This window comes from Delphinapterus leucas, chromosome 19, assembly GCF_059928025.1.
Source record: "Delphinapterus leucas isolate spDelLeu-1000000601 "Yukka" chromosome 19, BTC_Dleu_Yukka2, whole genome shotgun sequence".
NCBI classification, from domain to species: Eukaryota; Metazoa; Chordata; class Mammalia; order Artiodactyla; family Monodontidae; genus Delphinapterus; species Delphinapterus leucas.
The window spans coordinates 56,106,522-56,129,624 of NC_143147.1; the positions used below are offsets into that span (position 1 = coordinate 56,106,522).

Genomic DNA, 23,103 nt, shown 5'->3' on the forward strand with positions numbered 1-23,103 from the left:
GAATTGAATTTCATTACTTGAAATTACTAGGCCTTAATCGGTTTTCTCTAATTCTGCCTTTAAGCGTCTTTTATCTCCTCCTTGCTCTGCCTACCTAACCAGTTGCTGGATTCTCCTGATTCTATTGCTGGCACGCCTCTCATCCTCCCCACCTCTTCCCTTCCCGCTGCCCCTCTTTCTCAGGTCTGTCTCACGTCTCTAGTCACCCCATGCACTGCTGCTGGATTAATCTGGAAGCAGAGCACCTGCTGAGTCACTCACCTGCTCAGCCGCTTCAATGGCTCCCAACTTCCTGTTCACTCAAGTACAAATGGCTCAGAGCTACCACAGGGCTCAATATTCCCCCTGCCTCCCTCCCTCCACCTCCATCCCTAAGCTCCTCCCAAACCGGACCAGTGCCCACACCCCAGACCTGGTGCCTCCTTTGCCCCTTGCCAGGCCTCACTCCCGACTGAAAGTCAATGTATCCACCAAGGCTCAGCTCCAATGCTTGGAGCCTTTCCTGCCCCCGCAGCTGGACACGGGCTCACAGCAGTTCCTAGCACTCTCTTTGGCGGTTACAAGGCTGCTCCCGGTTGAAGTTCTATGTACTTGTCATCTCTCCCTCCCGACTATGGGCTCCCTGAGGGCAGGGGCTGTCTTTTTCTTTTTTGTGCCCCATACAGTATCTTTCACAGACTAAGTTCTCTAAACATTAAAAGGAGGCAAATTCTTTAAGCTCTAAGTTACAGAACAGAACAGATTGATTTTTAAAAACAATTTTTTAAATTTATTTGGTTGCATTAGGTCTTAGCTGAGGCAGGAGGGCTCCTTAGTTGTGGCAGGCGAACTCTTAGTTGTGGCATGCATGTGGGATCTAGTTCCCAGATCAGGAATCGAACCCGGGCTCCCTGCACTGGGAGCAAGCAGTCTTAACCACTACGCCACCAGGGAAGTCCCCAGATTAATTCTTATGTTTGGCTAAGTAACAAACGAGGCAGGACACAGTTTTGCTGGACAGAGCAGAGGCTACTTGCAGAAATTAAGACTTGGAGATCAATTTAAAACAATACATGTAGGGGAAAGCAAAACAGAAGAATGAAGTGGCTTGGGGGCAAAAATGCCCTGCCTGGGAATACTGAAACTGAGGGAACAGCCCTACCATTTAACAGTGAAAATGTTTATCTCAATCCTTTTGTGACTTGTTGATTTTCATCTCTGGACAAAGTCAGAAATTCTGAAATATAAAGAACTCTGCATAAACACGAGGAGAAAGAGCACAGATAATATTCTGGGAGACTGTAAGGCACTGCCAAAACTGGGCTCTCCCATCTTCTTGTGGCCCCTCACTTCTGAGAGACCTGGTCCTTTCCATCACTTAAAGTCCTTGCTGATCCAAGCAGGCCCAGCAGGTGAGGGAGGGCAGTCTGTGGTACCCCAGCTGCCAGCATCTATGGATGGTAATGTTTGCTGCTGAATTGACAAGATGATGTGTGACCTTCTGATATACACCAATATTTTTCCATGTAAAATACTGTTTTGGAACATTTTATTAATGAAGGGAAAACACTTGTTGTGCTCATGAGAATAATGAGTCACAGATTAGTGACGAAAGAGAACATACCGGTCAGACCTGAATTTAGGGACAAAGGAGAATTATGACAGGACTGAATAATAGAGATGACTCTGAAGCCCCCAATCCTGGGATTTGCCTGGCTTTTATCAGGGAGGATTAGTTTGGGAATTGAATATAATTTCCCAGCTGTTGGGACTCCACGCTGCCAACCATCACCAGGAAGACAAGATCATAAAATGGAAGCACGGTAGATTAAATGAGAGACAAGCTTAGTCCTCTACTTCCCCTGATGTAAAGAGCCAATAAAGTGACTAACTTGGATGAATGTCAACTCTCACAGCCCTCAGTTATTTCAGCCTCTATAAAAACAAATCAGTAATTTGAGGTTAGAGAAGATACCTTCTTGTAATTATGATTACAAGATTCTAATCATTAGAACTCAAAAAAAAATTTAAAGCAGCATGTCTTCCTAAAGACCAACTAGCCAGAACTATTAATAGAAAAGCCTAGAGCCATTTAGACATGAAATCCAGACAGAAGCAAAATAATAATAATAAGAAGAAAGATATAGCTTGTCTCAACTGATACACTTAGCAGATAATCACAACTCAAGCTGTAAACATACCCTTTGAGTGCAACCCCTCTCTTCTCCTTGACTCCATTATCCTTTTTAATTTTATTAAATAATGTATAACTGTTTTTCTCTTTTTCTGGAATGTTTCCTTGGAAGCAGCTGAGCAAATGTCCATGTTACCCAAGGACTAAATCTAAATTACCTTCTTTCAAAGTCCATTTGATTGAGCCTGTCCTCTTGCTGACGGCATGCAAACTTCCGTCCAGGGTTGATACAAACAACAAGGTTTCAGGAAGTGTCACAGTGCTGGGACTTCCAAAAATCTGCAATGAGAGGTAGAAGAATCTACGTGGTCAATATGAGTCCTCACCTTGGGCATGTACAATCACAGACAGGCCCCTCCCTTACCCCAAAAGTTATCCTTCTAAAATCCACCACCTTACAGATGAAGAAACCGAGGCTGGCGAGCCTAAGTTCCCATCAAGGTTTGCTGCTGAACTGACAAGACGGACAACATCTTGGACAACAGCTGGGTCAGGACTAGAACCAGGTTGCCTTATTCTATCTGAGCAGCAATCCTTCCTGCACACGGGCTTATGACCTAACACGTCAGGGATGGGGATTCTGAAAGAATCCAAGGCCAGCCTCCATTGAAACAGAGAAAGTATGCTCAGCTTTCAAACTGACTTCCTTCTCTTGGTTATACTTTACCTTCTAAAACCTGGTTATCTTGCAAGACTCCATCTTGCAAGAACGCCAGCACACCTACACACACCCACACGCACTTAACGAAATTTTAAAAGGCAGGGAATTGGGGGGAAACATTTAAAGCAAAATAGGAAAAACAGTTCTCATAAACTCATAAAGAGTTTATATAATAATAAAACACCAAGATTTTGAGAGAGACATGTTATAAAAGAAAATGTATAAAAAACATAATCCAAATTATTCTTTACTTATAATCAAAATATAATTTAAATCAAAATGTTCTTATGCTTAATGAATTAAAAAAAATATTTTACAGAAAATAGCCAAAGGTAGTGAAATTCACTTTCTCATCCATCGTTGACTGGCAATGAAAATGATAAGTTAGCGCAACCTTTCTGGAAAGCATAAAAGTACTCATATTTCTCATCCTGTAGTTCCACTTCTACATCCTAAAGAAATAACTCTGGATGTGGAAAAAGCTCTTTGCACAACGTTACTCATTATAGCCCATTTAAAAACACAAAAAACAGGAAAGACCTCAATTTTTTTTTTTTAAGACCTGAACTTCTAAATGGTTGAAACAAATTATGGCAAAGTCAATGGAATATTATGTAATTATTAAAATAGCACTTGAAGGAATCTATAATATAGAAAAATGCTTGCATATGTTATCATGTGAAAAATATAGAATCCAAAATTTAATGTGCACTGTGGTTATAATTATACTGGACAGATATTTTTTTTTTGCCTGCCCGTCCTCTAGCTTTGCTAGGAACAGTACACTCATCCACATGGTTTCCATGGGAGCAGCTGTGGGTGTGTGTGTGTGTGTGCGTGTACACACACATGAGCAGGTGATAGCTGGTACAGTTTCCTAGGACAACACCCTTTTGAGGTCTGGGCCCACTCAGCAATGCTACCTTGTAATGAGATTTTTCTCTTTCTTTGTCACTATACTGTCCCACCAATCAGCTGGTTCCTGTAGGTCTTGAATTAAAAATAGGTCAAGGTGGGGCTTCCCTGGTGGCGCAGTGGTTGAGAGTCCGCCTGCCCATGCAAGGGACACGGGTTCGTGCCCCGGTCCGGGAAGATCCCACATGCCGCGGAGTGGCTGGGCCCGTGAGCCATGGCCGCTGAGCCTGCGCGTCTGGAGCCTGTGCTCTGCAACGGGAGAGGCCACAACAGTGAGAGGCCTGCGTACCACAAAAAAAAAAAATAATAATAATAGGTCAATGCAACTTGCTTACACTGCGACAGTTTGAATTTTGTTACAAATGCTATTTTTAAAATATAGGAGTATGGCTGGCTTTTAGCACAGAACATAGAGACTGGAGGGTTACTTCTGCATGGAAGCCTGATCCCAAAATACCTGGTCACTCTTGGTAAAAGCCAGGATGACACTAGTTAATCCTTCAAAAGGGAAAGTTCAATTAATGGCTCTCTCCAGGGCAGCCTGAGGTGGCAGGACAAACACTCCAGTCCTTGCATTCCTTTTCCAAAGTGGAAACCCCCTGACAAGGGGGCGAAGCGGCTGCCAGAACTTCCTCTCACCTCTTGCACGTGTCTGGCCTAGAGGGGAAGAAGCTCCGCCCTCCACTTTGCCCAGGGCCAGGGCTCCTCACCTGGAATGAGGGAAACAACAGCAAGCCTTACCCCTACCCGCTGAGTCTACTCTCCATGTAAAGCCTTAAGGATGAAGAAGAAGAGTCTGCTTTTAACGTCACCTTTGCAACGAGGAAATCAGTCTCAGTGCAACCTGGCTAGGAAAACGGAAGCCCCAAGGGTAGCATCTGCCCTAGGCAGAATCCAAAGGTCTTATACACCAACTATTTTGGGGGTTTTAAAATTATTTTAGTTCACAGGGTATTGATGGTGACAAGCCTCATCTGGACCTGCTCATACCTGAACCAGAGGAACACACATCACCCGGAGCACCTGGCCTGGAGAACAGTGACCCTATGACGATCACTGAGGACTGGAGCCAAATGGGACTTGGAGGGGTGGGCAGGCTGCCTCTCACTGAGAAAGGAGAATGGTCTGCAGCTTGATGTGGGGTGCCGCATGAAGTCAGGTGGGGGCAGTGGAAGACTGAATAAATGAAAAGGGAAGATATATGCATATCTGGGTGCCAACAGGTAGAAATCTCCTCCACCTGTCACATAGTTACCCTAGGAACAACCTTTTTTTTTTTTTTTTTTTTTGCAGTACGCGGGCCTCTCACTGCTGTGGCCTCTCCCGTTGCGGAGCACAGGCTCCGGACGCGCAGGCTCAGCAGCCATGGCTCACGGGCCCAGCCGCTCCGCGGCATGTGGGATCTTCCTGGATCGGGGCACGAACCCGTGTCTCCTGCATCCGCAGGCGGACTCTCAACCACTGCGCCACCAGGGAAGCCCGGAACAACCATTTTTAAGGTCTTGGGAATCACACCAGAGTTGGGTTGAACAATCTGGGTGGCTGAAGTACTAAGCAATTAAACTTGGGAGATTTCTGCGGATACGTTTTCCGCCATGTGGAAAAAGCTGGATGAGAGGGAGGAAGGGAGGAAGGAAGGGAAAGAAAGAAAGGGGGGAGGGAGGGAAGAAAGAGAGAGAAAGAAAGGAAGGAAGGAAGAAAGAAAGAGAGAGAGAGAGAAGGAGGGAGGGAGGGAGGAAGGAAGGAAGAGGCCTGAGAAGAAACATGGCTGAAAGGCTGGGAGAGGGGCCCTGGCCTCCACTGCTCCTCAGGCCTGGCCAAGCTCCTGTCCTTGGGCCCATGGACACCTAATCCTTGCAATCAATTCCCCTCTTAAACTCATTGGAACTAGGTTTCTGTCCCTTGAGACTGAAACAGTCCTAACCACCCCCACCACCACACACACACACACACACACAGCTATTTTTTAATATATCTATAGAAAAAAAAAAGATGAAGAAAATATTGTAAAATTAAAGCCATAGTTTTTCTCCTCTATTTTCAAAATTTTCTATAATATGATCATGTAATATGCAATGAAGTTTTCATAAAATATAAAGGAGATGGACAAGTTAGCAGGTGGAAGACAAACTGGGATTTAAAGGAGCTTCAGCGAGCCCCTAAGTTCCAGAAGCACTTTCCACCTCAGGATATTAGGCAACCTGATCACCTTTGATCATTGATATCCACCAAACAAGGGACAAAAGTTTAGAAACACAGAGGTCTCCCAGTCAGAGAGTGTGTGTCCAGAATAGAAAAGTTTTGCTGTTATTAAAGCCTACAGTACAACTATAATTAACTAAATGCCTCCAATACATCTTATCACAGTACTGATATTATTAAAAGGGGCCAATAGTTACTAAAACATATCAGCGCTGCTCCACTACCAGTGTGGAAACAAAAGCCACCTGCCTTGTTTGAGCATCTTGGAAACCACAGGAAGAGCAATTGTCTATGGTTGGTTGGTGACTCGAAATAAAACACTAATCACATAACTAATACAGTCTTCTAAAAAATCTCAAAAAGACCAGGTTTGGCTAGGAGTTGAATTTAGCAACTGAGAGCGCTGAATGAATCACAATGTCCGCAGTCACGTCACAAACCCTATCAACCCGACAGATTTTTCTCTTCTTTGAAGGTCTTGACATTTTCAAATTAGAACGAGCCACTCTGAACAGCGTTATTCTCTCATCAGGCAAATTAATATTACAAAATTTCTGCCTTTTTCCCCCAGCGTTTTTTAAAGCATGAAAATGTTTGCTTTCAGATATAGCTGCTATAACTCACGTGACTTCAATAAGCTTCTAGATGCAATGTGCGATATTGAGCACAGCTGAGAACTATTTGTACCTAAACATCTAAAAACACTGCTTCACAATAATGACCTTGCATATCACCTTCACCCTGTCGGTGCTCCCTTTTCCCTGCAATGGATGAATTAGCAGCAGGCCCTAGGGTTATGCAAACTAGTTTCCAGAGAGCCTGAAAGCAGAAAGAAAAGGCTGATCCTGCAGATCTGTTTCAAGTTGATTACCTGGAATCTGACTCATTTTTCAAACAAGTGGGTTATACACTCCTGGCTTCGACAGTGACTTCTAAAAAAGTAATTGCAGTGACATTGTAGAGGTAAGTGGCAGGGAATCTAGTCCAGCCTAAAACGAGACATCCATTAGCTAATTGGTCCTCATGGAAGTCTGGCCACATACGTCCTCTCACACGAGGTGACCCTGACATAACAATTCTGGAAATGCCCCATCTGAGGACCATGGAGCCTGGCAATTCGGACCAGATGATGCCAGGGAAGTGGGTGTCTGTAAAACCAGCTTATTTCACTTATGTTGATTCCGTGGTAAAAACAGTCCTCACTGCCGCCCTGCTCAGCCAGAACTCCCTCCCGTGAAAACATAATTCCGGGGCTGGATCCTCATGTTCAATGTTCTGATTATGAAGCAAGGTTTCCCAAAGTCCAGCAGATACACCACTGCATAAAATGCACCACTTGCTCTGCATTTCCCACAAAGACATGAAAGCAGCTACCAACTGCTCATACAGAGACGATTAAAAGGTAGTAGTCGCTGACAATTTCATTCTCTAATATTCTAAACTCAGCTAATTGTCAGTTGCTCCTGCATTAATGACCTCAACTGCTTGTATTTCAGGTAAGAAAAAAAGCCTTCTAAAACAAGTTCTGAGATAACTTTGTTTAGAAAAAAGTCTTCAGTAAAGAGCACTATGGACACAAGGGACAGATATGTGTTTAGGTAGCACAAAAACAAATGAAACAAGCCTCTAACACAAACCCACCAATTTCTGAACTAGTACTTGGGGTGGGTCAGGCCAGAGGTGGCTCACCACCAGCAGCTGGAGGAGAAGAGTCAGCAAGGCCGGGGCTCGGTTCCAGCTGCCAGGCTATCACTGAAGTGGCTGCTCCCTTGCACCCACCCTCTGGCACCTGAGGAAGAACAGCAGGAAGCAGGCTGCATGCTGCTCTAAGAGTCAGAACACAGGGCAGCCCTGTGCTCCCCATCAAGGTTTCTCAAAAGGCTGCATTTTCCAAAGAAACATTGGAATTCTTAAATTTCAGATAGGTATTTCAAGAACCAGCCCACAGGTTAACGGACTACCTAATAACAAGGGTCAGAAATAAGATTAATAAACTTTGCACAGACCTTTCATCTCAGAGGCAGGGGGAAAAAGTGGGCCACGCACACACATGTCTCATATCCAGCTTTCCAAAGTGATCTACACTTGATGAGTACCGCAGTATCGTTTCTATTTCCCAAACTAGTGTGTTCTACCCCCACACAAAAGTTGTGCACACACAGAGAAGACCCACACTGTGAACAAGAGAGCCATGCACTTCTCAGGTGGTGTGCAAACTGATCAGGTCTAACCCAAGTGTCCATCTCCAAAAGCTCAATTTATATGGCAGCACTAGCAGAGTAGACATAAAAACAGTAAAAATGATTAGAATAAAAATCTTTCCCGGGAAACTTCTCCCTTTCTTACCTCCATTCCAACAGACCAAAACATTTATAATAATTCTAGAATACGATAATCTGGCTAACAACAAAATAACATATATATTTTTTCTTTTAGGAGTACCACACTGATTTCCAGGATTAGCTGAGAGGCTGGGGGTTTTGGGGTTGTTGGTATTTTGTTTTATTTTTTTTAACTAATCTTTCTTCAGTGTTCATTGGATTATGCAATGTTATATTGCATAAGCCTCACTTTAGTTTTATTTACTTAAGGTTAAGAAAACCATTCCTCCAAACTATAAATACCCTACTTGTGTAAGTCTAGCATGGATATTAGCATGTTTCCAATAGAATATCCTTACACAACGTAGGGTGCACCTAAATCCCTGGAACCTACAACCTGCCACCAACAACCAGTCTGCCTTGTGCAGTGCGGGGCTCCCTGCCACAGCTCAAAGCCACCGGACAGCGGGCCACAGAGGTAAAGCGAAAGTAAGGGGACTTCTGGTTGGTTGATGAATACACATGATGGTATCATAGGTAAGACTTAAAACAGGTACGCAAGTGAGGGAAGGATTATATCAGAAAGATTTCCAAGCTATTTTGTTTTGCTACTTAGGACACGCAAAATCTTGAAAACAATTAAAATTGCATGTCACGAAATGTAGAGTAATAAATTGCAAATGGATTAGAATGTGCTAGGGAATCAGAGCTTATAATTATTAACCTTAGCAATAATGCTCAGAGGTGAGAAGGGCATTCACTGCCGGGGGACGTACCAATGGCAAAGGACCTTAAAGGGGGAGAGAAAGTAAGACTGCACGTGTGCGTGTGTGCACGTGGTGAGGGAGGTTTCTGATGGATACGAAAGCAGAGGTGAGGGCTAATGGCAAATAGACTGGATCCTTCTGCTGGCTATAATCAGCTGAAAGCCTCAGGATGGGTGAGCTGATTTTGAGAGGTATGGGTAAGACACTTCCTGGCGTGCCATAACGGATGCCAGTCCTAAAGGGCTTCTCTCCAAAAATAAAAAAAAGGAAACCTGTGCAATTCAGCACGAAGTTCCTCAAAATAGTATTATGTAACACAGTCCCTCGGTAGGCACTAAACGACATTCAGAAAACGGACATCTGTGTCTACAATTCTATTTGCAGCCATATCATCTACTTCAGGCTATAAACTCCAGCAAAACCTGGCCATTTGCAATTCTGGTTGCATCACAAAACTACCAAGCATTCTAATGCCACGTGGCCACATGGTAGAAGACTGCGCTCAGTGATGGCCAAAAAACTACCAAGAATTCACCAAAGCAGCGTCAGATTGAAATCCGTACCCAGTAAATGCCAGCACACACCCATTACATAATGGTCCCTTGTTGAAAAATACAGCCTACATGAGTATACGCCTCTTAATGACCAGGACAGCAGGCTAAACTAGCAGCTCCCAAAGGCCTTCCTTTGAAGGTATCTTAGGTAAAGGCCTGATTAGACAAAGATTTTTATTCTAATCAAACCCTGCTCCCCACTCCCCGTCTCATTTACACACCTGATCCAAGAGTAAAGCACTCCGCTCCAAACGTGGAGATTTCTGTATAGTCATCTGTACAGAGTGACACAGAAACCTCATTGGGTTTATCCCAATTCAGTGGACTAAAGATTAAGAACAGAATTAAAACACTGGTGCTATTAAGAGACTTAATTGTGTCTACGTCTTAACGATTTCAATCTATTACAAAATCATTCCAAATCCTGTTACACTTTGTTTACCTGTGTGTAGGTCAGCAATAATCTATCAACCATATAGTTCCTTTTAATCAGCCCATCGGCTGCTGTGTTTCCTGATACTAGGTCAATAAAGGTAACCATGACATTTGCTTTGGATGGGAGTCAGGTATCTGGTTGGGATGCAGTAAAGGTCAGGGCCTAACTGAACAGCACTGTGTGGTTTCCAAACTAAGCAGCTGAGAGAGTTAAACTAGTATTTGTGGCAATTCTCGCATGTGGTGTAATCCACCACCACCCAAGACAGCTAACAATTCTTCAGTGGTTCAGGCTACTCCTTTAATGGGTCTGATAAAAGGTTCCTCAGACAGTCCACTCTATTCCTGAGAGCAAAGGTATGCTAATTTCACAACAGGTGAAGATACTTTCCCCAACTGGTTCTGGGGCCCCAGGCTAAGAGTCTAAGTTCAAGCAGCTGGCAGTTCCATTTGTCTTCACGGTCTCTCTGCCATCAACTTATATCGACACCAAGGGAGGAGGAAATACACTTGGGCATGAAAGGCGCTACAGGAGACCTTTCACCACAAGGAACCAAGCCCTCGTTCTTAGGGTGGCATCAAATCCCTAAGGTCCTCAAGCATTTTATTTTATTATTATTTTTTTAATTTTTAAAATTATTTATTTATTTATTTATTTATGGCTGTGTTGGGTCTTCGTTTCTGCACGAGGGCTTTCTCCATTTGCGGCAAGTGGGGGCCACTCTTCATTGCGGTGTGCGGGCCTCTCACTATCGCGGCCTCTCTTGTCGCGGAGCACAGGCTCCAGACGCACAGGCTCAGTAATCGTGGCTCACGGGCCTAGTTGCTCCGTGGCATGTGGGATCTTCCCGGACCAGGGCTCGAACCCGTGTCCCCTGCATTGGCAGGCAGACTCTCAACCACTGCGCCACCAGGGAAGCCCCCTCAAGCATTTTATAATATTAAAACTAAAACCCAGGGACTTCCCTAGTGGCACAGTGGTTGAGAGTCTGCCTGCCAATGCATGGGACACGGGTTCGAGCCCTGGTCCGGGAAGATCCCACATGCCGCGGAGCAGCTAAGCCCGTGAGTCACAACTACTGAGCCTGCACTCTAGAACCCATGAGGCACAACTACTGAACCTGTATGTCACAACTACTGAAGCCCATGGGTCTAGAGCCTGTGCTCCACAACAAGAGAAGCCACCGCAATAAGAAGCCCGTGCACAGCAACGAGGGGTAGCCCCTGCTCACCACAACTAGAGAAAGCCTGTGTGCAGCAATGAAGATCCAACACAGCCAAAAATAAAATTAATTAATTAATTAATTAATAATTTAAAAAAAACTAAACCCCAAGGTTTCACCATCATTTAGTGGTTGAATTTTTTTTTTTTTTTTTTTGGCCATGCCATGCAGCAAGTGGGATCTTAGTTCCCTGACCAGGGATTGAACCTGTGACCCCTGCAATGGAGGCATGGAGTCTTAACCACTGGACCACCAGGGAAGCCCTGAGGTTGCGATTTAGAATGCACGTCTTGCCACTATTATTTTGTTGTCTTCATTGCAGGGAAACAGCAGCAATTCAGGCCTTGTAAAAACTGAGAAACCTATTAGGCTCACTTACCTTAATGGAGTAGCATCGTAAACAAACTAAACTAATAAAGGTCTAACTTAGACGGTAAATTCATAAAGGGACTACCTGCCTTACAAAAAGCCAGATTTGATACATTTGAGCATGTATATTCAACTGCAGTTAAACCTATTATCAGGAAGTCTTCATACAAAAACCCCAAGGGGAAGAAAAAAAGACTCAATTAGATACCAAATTTTTCAGTCCTGATAATAGCAACTAATGTGAAACTGTCAATTTTGCTCTTTACACTTGGTGAGAGATTTCTTTTGGGGGGATGGGGAATGGAAGGGGTTGAGTAGAAAGTGGATAAATGCTCTAGTTAAATAAAAATTATCTACAAACAACTGTATTTGTGACATAATTGCCACCTATGCTTGCCAGATGCTGCCGAGCTTTATAATGGGAGTCAAACACTATGAAATATGGCTGAAGTTGAGCTACCTGGCCAGACTGACTCGCCCTAGCCAGAATCCCCACTGTCTGAAGTACATCTGAAGATTACCCACTGCCCTGCTGGCCCAGTCCACCATGCCACCTGCCCCAGATCAAACAGGAAGGGCTGTTTACAGCTTCGGGGATACGTAACTTCAGAGATGAAAATAACTGAAGATCACCTTACCCAAACCTCTCAGTTCACAGAGGAGGAAGTCAAGGTCCAGAGAGGTGAAGTGACTATCCCAAGGCACCACGGACACTTAACTTTAGACACAGGACTGGAGCCACGGTCTCCGCTTCCCCTTCTGGACCTCTGCCCACTACACCACACTATAATTTCACTGTTTTAAATCATGGTTCTCTGAGAAACATAAGCTTCAATTACTTGAGGCCTGGAGCTCAACCCTGCTGAGCTGTCCTGCGGGGGCAGATGGAGATCACACTCTCCTCTGATATGGGGGTAGGATCTTTTGGATGAGACACCAAATTGGTAATTTGTAGATTCTACATAGACACCCAATATGCCAAAAGGCACTGAGAATTATACAGGGTGGGGTCTTTAAAAAAATGCTCTGGATAAAAATTCCTGAGATCTCACTGTAGATCTAAGTGGGCGGGGATAACATCACAGAGAGTCAAAGGTCACAGACTTAGCCACCATAAAAAAAAATTCCTGCAATACATTTATCCAGCCCAGTTCTAGAGGCTTAAAAAAAGTGCTCTTTGATGATAATGATGATACAGTGGCCACTGCCCACTCCTTTGATGAAGCTCTCTAGTTGCAGCGAGCAGGGTCTACTCTTTGCTGCAGTCTTCTCATTGCGGTGGCTTCTCTCGTTGCGGAGCACGGGCTCTAGCCACGCAGGCTTCAGCAGTTGTGATGCACGTGCTTATAATTGCTCTGCAGCATGTGGGATCTTCCCGGACCAGGGCTCGAACCCGTGTCCCCCGCATTGGCAGGCGGATTCTTAACCACTGCACCACCAGGGAAGTCCCTCAGCATAGGTTTCTATTTTCCAAGCTCCTCTGAGAGGCAAATGTAAACATCTCAATGCAACTTTCACACACTTGGACAGAGACAGGAAAGCGTCAGAAACTGCTTGGAAGACTGTTGGCACAACCAAACCTATGGAGTTGTGGTGTGAAAACTGAGGACTGAGAAACTGGCTGAGATGGAAGGATGCTGCTTCCTCCAGCTCACCAAGGGTAGGAAGGAAACAGGAGCAGGAAAGAATTACCAGCAAGGAGATACCACGCCTTTGGGTTCAAGGAAGAATCCCTTCCAGACACCAAGGAGGACAGAACTCCCTCTGGAGAAAGGAAAAAAGGCTGTCCAGGGCCAGGAGAGGGGAGGGGACAGGCTTCAACAGGACATGCCCTACCGCCAACAGGCTCCATTCGCCCAGGGACCTCTCTTCGTAAAGTCGCCGTCCCTGTCAGTCTTCTGCCTCATCTGGAGGTCACCCAATCTCAATGCCAACTTCTCCAGGTCAGAAGACTGGCTTCCGTGGGTATCTGAACTGTGGGGCAAGGTGGCTAAGCTTCCAAATCTTTTTTTTTTTTTTTTTGAAAACTAAGGAACAGCAATATCCCTTTGAATGCTTGGAAAGAAAAATAAATATTAAGAATGTCAAAGACAAGAGTTATGTAAATATTAGGGAAGATCATTTCATTAAAAAAATTGGTGCTGGCCAAAGATACCATCAGAAAGTAAACAAAACTCAAAACCTGATTAACCACTCTGCCCCAGACCTCAATTGTTCCCCATCTCTTACTCTGGTGGGCAGACAGGGATAGTGTAAGAGCTGGTGCTGACAATCTAGAATAATTAAGACAAGGTTAAAATAGGTTTGGCTTGTGGTGCTTAAGAAGGAAGAAGAGTGTAACTGCTGAAAGGGTTTTCACCAAATGGTACTACGTTACAAGTTCTAGGACTGTATTTGAATTACCTGGAAACTCACTTACGTAGTAGCCCTCATTTTCTGAAGATGCTGAACAATTCAACATATATTTGTTAAGCTTCATTTTTAGTGCCTGGGCAATATAATGTGGCTGCTAGAAGGGCAGTCACTTACCTCCCTGTGCCTTGGTTTTCTCACCTGTAAAATGGGGGACAACAATAATACCGACTTCAAAGGAGTGTTGAGTTAATATGCGTAATGAGTTAATATATGTAAAGCTCTTAGTGTACAGTGAGCATCACATAAGTGTCAGTTCTTGTGATGCTGATTAATCAAGAGCTGTGTAAGACCCTAGGATCTAATCACAACAGTGATCTGATTCTTGCCCTCATGGAGCTTATACTCTAATAAGGGATCACAGCAGTAAAAATGTCACACAAACAGAATAGCAAATTGCAGTAAGTGCTATGAAAGAGACCATAAGAGAATAAAAGGAGAAGCCAATCTGGTCTCATATGAGGGGGTGTGGATCACAGTGTCAACGGTTTTTCTGAAGGAGTGACATCTGAGTTAAGATCTACAGGAACGGGAGAAGGAAGGGAAGAATTTCCTGGGCAGAGGAAACAGCCTATGTGAAAGCCCTGAGACTGAAAATAATTTGCTGTGTTCGAGGACCTATCAGACCAGTGCTGCTGGAGAGAGAAAGCAGAGCGGGGAATGGGACAAGGAGGGGCTGGGGAAGCAGACAGAAGGCCGAGTGTGTGTGGAATTCCCTGGCGGTCCAGTGGTTAGGACTTCATGCTTCCACTACAGGGGACACAGGTTCGCTCCCCGGTCAGGGAACTAAGATACTGAAAGCCGCACCATGTGGCAAAAAAAAAAAAAAAGAAGGCCGAGTGTGTACTTGTATGGAGTGGGCCACGAAATCCATGTTTTATTTGTTTCCTATGCAGCTCACAGAAAGAGCAGGAGGGCATGCTGTTCATACAGGTGTAAAAGCAGATCCAGAGGGAAAAACGCTCCTCAAAGCCGAAGTGTTAGATATACCAGTCTGTGTTCACACCCCAGGTGAGTCTTTTCTGGTGTTTTCATTGATACTAACGTCAGACTAGTGTTGCTTAGCCGGTTTACAGCTGAACAGGAGCATAACACGCTGAAACTTTGTGGGGGAGTTTAACAATGCTGGGTGTTTTTTTTTTGCGGTACACGGGCCTCTCACTGTTGTGGCCTCTCCTGTTGCGGAGCACAGGCTCCGGACGCACAGGCTCAGTGGCCATGGCTCACGGGCCTAACCGCTCCACGGCATGTGGGATCTTCCTGGACCGGGGCACGAACCCGTGTCCCCTGCGTCTCAACCACTGTGCCACCAGGGAGGCCCAACAATGCTGGTTTTGTGGTGAAATGTGGCCTACAGAACAACCTCCAACGCAAGGTCTCTTGCTTTCGAGACCCCTCCTCTGAGCGACTTCTCTGTCCAGACACCATGCACGGGATCACAAAGTCCCCTCGGAAGGAGTGAAGCAGGCCCCCTCCTCTCTTTTTCCTCTCCGGGGGGCTCCCTCTCTGCAGTACCTGCAGTCACTTCCAGGGCTAGTTTTGCTACAGGCGGCAGAAATCCAGTGGGCACTAACCTCAGGGATCAATGTTTAGTCCCGGATCACAGGCTCACGTTCCTCAGGCAGGTTGGCAAGGACATGCAGTATTTATCAGTCTCTTCCAGGCACTCCCTGGTTCACACTTCTTCCTGTTGACTGACTCTTCTACATCCAACTAACTTGCTGGTTCACCTATTTCAACCCCACCCCACACTGGACTCTTTTCTCCTACAGATACACAGAAAGAAGGGTCCCGTTTTGCATGAGGTGCTGGAGCCTCAAGGCCTATAAGACTCCTGCCTTCAAGGAGTTTACCATCTAGCAGAGAAACAGCGTAATACCAGGGGAGAGACGGCAGGTTCCATGACTGTGCCTTCCAGAAGCTGACCTGGCAGCAAGCCCGGGCCGTGCCCAGAGCAGTTCCTTAAGATTCTGAGCCCACGCTTCCCTGCTCAGGCCTTCTGCTCACTCCTTGGCCTATCCTATGTTCATGCAACCCCAAAACCTGCTAATCATCCTTTAAACTCCAAGTTAAGGGAATTCTCTGGAGGTCCAGTGGTTAGGACTCTGCGCTTTCACCGTTGAGGGCGCGGGTTTGTTCCCTGGTTGGTGAACTAAAAATCCCACATGCTGCGTGGCACAGCCAAAAAAAAACAAAAAAACTTAAACTCCAAGTAAAAAAACCCCAAGGTATCCCCACGAGCCTGGCACATGCTCAACAGATGTTTTTTGGACCAGGGAAGCTGAAAGACAATGAGACAGGCCACAGGAATATGTGTCCTGGTTTGGGCTCTGAGCAAGTCATTAAACTTCTCTGGGCATCAGCTTCTGATTCTATAAAGTAAGAAGACTGGGTTAGGGACTTCCCTGGTGGCGCAGTGGTTAAGAATCCGCCTGCCAATGCAGGGGACACGGGTTCGAGCCCTGGTCCAGGAAGATCCCACATGCTGCGGAGCAACTAAGCCCGTGCGCCACAACTACTGAGCCTGCACTCTAGAGCCCGTGAGCCACAACTACTGAGCCCACGTGCCACAACTACTGAAGCCCGTGCGCCTAGAAGCCCGTGCTCTACAACAAGAGAAGCCACCGCGATGAGAAGCCCGTGCACCGCAACGAAGAGTAGCCCACGCTCGCCGCAACTAGAGAACGCTGGCGTGTAGCAATGAAGACCCAATGCAGCCAAAAATAAATAAATAAATAAATTTATTAAAAAAAAAAAAAAGAAGACTGGGTTGGATGTGCCCTGTAGCTCAGAGGCATGACGATCCATGGCTTAGCAGGCCCTCACCTCTCCTCACGCTTTACTGTAGATTCTTCCGGCCCCCAACCAATCAAAACATGCTCAAAACCCACATGAGAATGAGAGTTTAGAAGTCTTGATGCCTTTGAACACAGTCATGCCTGATCCTGGTCTTTCAACATCCCAGTGTCCCAACTTATCTTTAACTATTGCAACACTGGAAATTAGTCATAATCTGATTCACTTTAAGGTTCAGGGTGGGGGAAAAGAAACACCATAGAAATCGACTAATGTTATTCAGGAGGACGTGGGTGACTCTCAAGTACATGTACTTGCCATAGACTCTAAAGCCAACCACCTCCTAAACCAAAAGGGAGATCTCTGTTCTTCTCCAAACCACAAATCGGGTAAGTGATTGAACTCCCCCCACCCCACCCCCCTCACCAGAAGCCCCAGAGACTTCCAAATACTGAACCATCAGATAAGCATGACATAGGGTTGGTTTTAGAAGCAGCTGTGGTTTGGTCCCCCGTTCGAGTACCAAAACTACAGATAAACTTGTTCTTAATCTCTCTGTGTAAAGAAAACCGTTTTCTTCTTCGCAAAACCAGACCACAGCAAGTGGAAAATGAACTCTAACAGAATGACTGGATGAGGTCACTGGATTGTTCAGAGGGAGGTGGTGCCTTCGAGGTCAGATTCCCTAAACCTGGCTTTATGCCTTTCTTGCAGTATTTGAATTTATCTGGAGATCTTATAAATACTTCCACAATAGAAAAAAAACTATTTAATTTTGTTTGTAAAAATTTTATATATATATATATATATATATATATATATATATATGTATATAAGTACTTCCCTGGTAGTCCAGTGGTTAAGAATCTGCCTTGCAATACAGGGGACGCGGGTTTGATCCCTGGTCGGGGAACTAAGATCCCACAAGCCGTGTGGGGCGGCCAAAGAAAGAGGCTGACTTCAAAGGGTGACCTTCCAATTCTACGGACCTTTGTCAACATGGTTCCAGCAGAGTTTAGATCTGGTCCAGCCCAGTCCACATAAGTTTTAGAAGTGAGTTTCCTCTTTTTTGTAAACCAGCTCTTAGGATTCTTTTGAGTCATAACCGAGGTGCAGCGGCTGAGACGGGGACCGGCCGTCTCCTGCAGGGCCTTCTGCGGTGCGGCCTTCCAACGGTGCACCTGCAGTAAAAACCCTTCAGGCTGTGAGGCCGGTGACCGTCCAGATACCCAGGTCTCACACAGAAAGGGGAAGGAGAGCATCACAAGCTGGACCCTCCGGTGACCTGCTTCCAACGTACATATTCTCATCCTGATAAGAAATCCCCTTTTTGTTTATATGCTTCGTTCTTGTACTTTAACTGTCCAACTTACTCCTTCCACAAATTTCTCCCATACCCACTCCCCTTAGCTACTTCACTCTGGCTAGAGAAGGCTCCTTGCAAACTTGAAGGATGATTTGACCCACCAGGGTATGTGAAGGAAACTGGAAAAAGTATTGCTTGGATTCCTTAGGCCTCCTAATGCATGGAGAAGGCAAAAATAATAAATAAGCGTAAGTGGAACTTTAAATAATTCCAAACATCTTATAATTCAGTAACTAAGTGTATTTGAATTTAAGGTCAGTTATCAGTTAAGGCTGATTTTTTTAAAAAGCAAATTCAGTAGTTAGTACTCAAAAACACATACATATCCATCTGTCTGGAATTACTTGTTCTTTAAAAGTTGGGCAACATAGTATACTAGAAGACACATAATGCTAGGTTCTCTATTTCTAGTTCTGCCACTAACTAGAAGAATGTATCCGTCCTAACTTCTCCAGAAAAAAAGCCAAAGGCTGGCTCTGGTTTCGTCTAGGGCTCTGTGACATCACAGGGCACAGGTGGACACAATGGCTGTGTCCAGGACAAAGGAATAGGACTTACTTGATGGCCTCAACCTGGCTGCATGTTAGAAACACCTGGCGTTTAAAAAAATTTTTTTCTCTTTTAAAGAAAGGATGCCGACCTCCACTCCTAGAGATTCTGATTTCATTCAGCTGAGGTGGGACCTTGGCATAGGGTATTTTAAAAGGTCCCAGGTGACTCAGTCAGCCGGGGTGGAGAAGCACCGCCTCAAGTAACACATTCCCAGTTGCAGCTGTGGCCTCCCAGACAGGTGTTTCTCTCTCTCCTGGAGGCCCCTCAGGAATCACGGGTCATTTGCTTTAAGAGGAAGGAGATCTGACTTAGTTTGGTCAACAAAGTCCTCTGACCCAACCGGAGATCAATGACAATGTCAGGTTCGAGGGATCTGACGGCACTATTTGTTCAGATAATGTACGAAAAAAATCCGGTTTCCATGACAAACATTGCCGCAGCCTGGACAAAAACAATGATTCCCTCATCTGAAATAGAGAGGGAAAATAATCCACTGAGGGAAGGGGTGGTTTTGAATGATAATTATAAATTAGTCTACTAACTAGGGAAATCATGTTTAATACAGAAGAGGACAACCCTGGATCAAGGTTCATTTTTTAATAGTGAAACATCATGCTGAGTAAAAAATGAAGCTGACTTGGAATAATCACAGACCATTTATCTCCTGGGGTTTGGCGGTGGGAAAATTAATCTCATGACTGATATGAGGAGCCTATCAAGAGAGCACCACACACCGGGGGTCATGTCCACCCAAGCAAGTATCTTGGAAACCCTCTCATTGTGTAGAAAGAAACGCTGTTGATAAGATCTCACTAAAGAATACAGATTGCAGCTAAAGCAACATTTTCCTTATCCCCCCGCAAATCCACAGCCCACATCGCCTGATGGTAAAAGAGCTCCTTGTCTTATTGGTCTTCAAGAGCCTCAAAGAGAAATTCAATCAATACTTGCTGAGTGCCCACTACAGGGGGTATGACCGACTCACCGTGCTAAATGCCAGAGAGGATGCAAAGGTAAGCAAAACACAGTCCCTGCCCTCTAGGACAAACCAGCAAGAAAAGTGCACCATCCCCATGCAGGGCACTTTCCTGGCCTCCTTCTCTCTCCCTCACTACCCTCTCCTGAGACCCACCTGAGCTAACTGAGGTCCCTCTATTGTGGCCCAAGGGCCAAGGCTACTCTCTCTCCTGTCATCATATACCCACTTCCTGGTGCCAGCACTTGGTGGGAGGTGGGGCCTCTGCAAAGGCGAACACCCCAAACCCGGCCTGATCATTAAAGAGTTCTACCTTTTCAGGATCCCTTGCCGAAGGCTGTTGACTGCAGTATAGAAAAGAAACTTTGGTTAAAGGCTTCGAAGACATGAACTTTCGGTTTTACTATTCCAGAAACATTTCGGGGCAAGATCTTACTGAAAAACATGCACCTGCTTGGATATTATTAGACCTCAAGCAAAGAAAAGAGCTTAAACTGAGAACTTGGTGTAAGGGCCTCTTAACCTGCATTCTCCCCGTGACTGCCGGATTCAGTTGATATCCCTGATGGAGATGCTCAGGGTAAAGCAGTATTTCCATCCCAAATCTGCATCTTTCTCTGACTGGAACAAAGGGTAAGAGGCTGCGACTCTCCTGGAAGGAACAATGCTCGTCTGAGCATTTCCCCAAGCTTACAGGAAAGCCTACTTTCTTCTCTTCTGGTCCTCCTCTAGATCCCATCTCTCCCTGTAACATGGCTTGGCCACCGCCTCAGGTGTGACTGGGGTATCTGGACTTATTCGTTCTAACAGATGTACCAGGACATAAGCACTGCAGGGGCTGCTCTTCAAAGGGAAGCGGAAGGATCAGATTCAGGGCTCAGTTCTGCCACTGGTGCGTGACCATGGACAGGTCACCGGCCCTGTCTGGCCTCAGCTTCCTCATCTGTGTGCTCTGGGAACACAGCAGAGCAGTGACTGTTCAACTTGGGAGGGCAGGGTGATGCCTGAGTGAGGGTGGTACGTGCTCCAAAATACCACCTTTGAAGGTTCTAACCTGCTCGCACTGTGGTCACGCATCCCATTCCTTACGTGGGGGTGGGGTGGGGAAAATATTAAGACTTATTGGTCTAAACCAGCAAGATCCCTTCTAAAAGTCTAACGTACTCTGACGGGAAGCTAAACATTTATCCATACATGTTCCCACTGCTCACAATACATCTGGAATGTTTTGGAAATTACCTTCAAAGAACATACTTTTGAATCCTCTAAGTGGTAGAAAGTCTCTCACTGGTTTTTAGAAACAACCAAGAATCCAAGTGTCCTCGATAAATTGTGCAATCAAGCTGGGTAATAACAGTATTGATCAAAACTTCAGTGTGGACCACGTCAAAGTTATATTCAAGCAGCGGCCAGAAGGAATTGTGTAAGGATAATAGGCTTAATAGTAAATATTTGCCTTTTTAGGGCTCTTTTTTTCATTTTAAAGTTGAATTATTAAATGAAGTTTAAAAAAAAGTTAAAAAAAAAAAAGACTAATTTGTCTGACATGAACATTGACCCTGAAGGGGTTATTATTTTGAAAGAGACAACATTCTTTTGGATGAGTAAGTCCAGGTACGTTTGTGGGAAAAACAAAACAAGATGCCAACAAATATTTTACTTTATTGTCAAGTGGTATGTTCATTTTGCTAGGAAAAACAGCTGTATGGACAAGCTATATGTTTTAAGAACTATGGCTTCCAAAAGAGACAAACAATGCATCAACTTTTGATTTATGAACAGTCTTGAGTCAAAATTTTAAATGGCCTCATAACCAACTATCAAAAGAATCTTGGGAATTCCCTGGCAGTCCAGTGGTCAGGACTCAGTGCTTTCACTGCCGTGGTCCAGGTTCAGCCCCTCGTCAGGGAACTAAGATCCTGCAACCTGCGTGGCACGGCCAAAATAATAATAATAATAATAATCTTTTCTGCAGGGGGTGGGCTACCCTTAAAACCAAACACAGAATTATCCCAAGGTATTTCGGAGTGCTCATGGGAGCCACATCTGCTAGAAAGCTGATCTGAAACCACTGCAGACCAAAGGACCCTGCATGCAAACAAGCTATTAACAAATCAGAATAAAACATTTTCTCAATAGCTTTTAGGTACATAGGGTGTCATAAAGAAACTGCTGTGGTTATTCAGGTCTTCAAAATATAAGCAAAATAAAACCTAAACATTCCATTTTCAGACTTAAAATCCACCCTGCTAAAAGAAAACAGCTTACTTTAAAGTGGCTATCATGAAACCAATTTAAGGTTAGTTCTGTGCTTTTTAAAACATCTAATATTGCTTGGGGGCTGGAGGAGGGGACTGTAAAAGAGTACATATGACAAGCAAATTCCAGTTCTAGGAATTTATCCCAAGGAAATAATTAAGCAGTTAAGATGGGCTCAAGAGTTTAGCAGTAAGGTTTATCACAATTGTTTATAGTAATGAAAATTAAAAACAGCCTCAATATTTAAATGGTTGAATGGTCAAATTACAGTATACTCTTTCACGGAAGTATCACACAGCCAGTGAGAATAATGTTGTAGAATTAAATTTACTGACACAGAAAGATCCATGTTATATTCCAGTTTGGGGAAGAAAAACATTATCTCTGCAAATATGTGCACATAAAAATTGTCTAGAAGGACATATATCAAGATATGAGGGCTTCCCTGGTGGCTCAGCGGTTAAGAATCCGCCTGCCAATGCAGGGGACGCGGGTTTGAGCCCTGGTCGGGGAAGATCCCACATGCCGCAGAGCAACTAAGCCCTTGTGCCACAACTACTGAGCCTGTGCTCTAGCGCCCGTGTTCTGCAACAAGAGAAGCCACCGCAATAAGAAGCCCGCTCGCCGCAATGAAGAGTAGCCCTCCCTGGCCACAACTAGAGAAAGCCCGCGCGCAGCAACGAAGACCCAACGCAGCCAAGAATAAAAAAAAAAAAAAAAGATACGAGTAGACTAGTCATCAGAGAAATGCAAACCAAAACTAAGGAGTTACAACTTCACCACCACTAGGATAACTATAATAAAAAAGACAGATAATATCAAGCGCTGGGCATCTTTATGTCAGAGCTAAGATTTATATGTTAGACTGTTACAAGACAATAAAACTAACTTGACTTAAAAAATATATATATCAAGTGTTGGGGAGGATGCAGAGAAATTGGAACCCTCCTACACTGCAGGTGGGAATGTAAAATAGTGCAGCTGCTTTGGAAAACAGTTTGCTAGTTCCTCAAAAGGTTAGGCAGAGGGTTACTGCATGACCCAGAAATCCCACTCTTGGGTATATACCCAAGAAAAATGAAAATCCATGGCCATTCAAAAATCTGTACCCAAATGTTCACA

General features: G+C 44.7%; 1 protein-coding gene across 3 annotated transcripts in view; it reads right to left on the reverse strand.

Moving 5' to 3' along the window:
* ERN1 (endoplasmic reticulum to nucleus signaling 1) overlaps positions 1-23,103 on the reverse strand; it is a 95,582-nt gene that overhangs the window by 66,908 nt on the left and 5,571 nt on the right. For all 3 annotated transcript variants that reach the window (XR_016389019.1, XM_022589151.3, XM_089901421.1), the window contains exon 2: positions 2,332-2,452. Coding sequence is in view for 2 of the 3 variants with exons in the window: in XM_022589151.3 (XP_022444859.1) it covers positions 2,332-2,452 (121 nt within the window). In the remaining variant the exon portion in view is untranslated. The remainder of the gene's footprint in view (positions 1-2,331; positions 2,453-23,103) is intronic.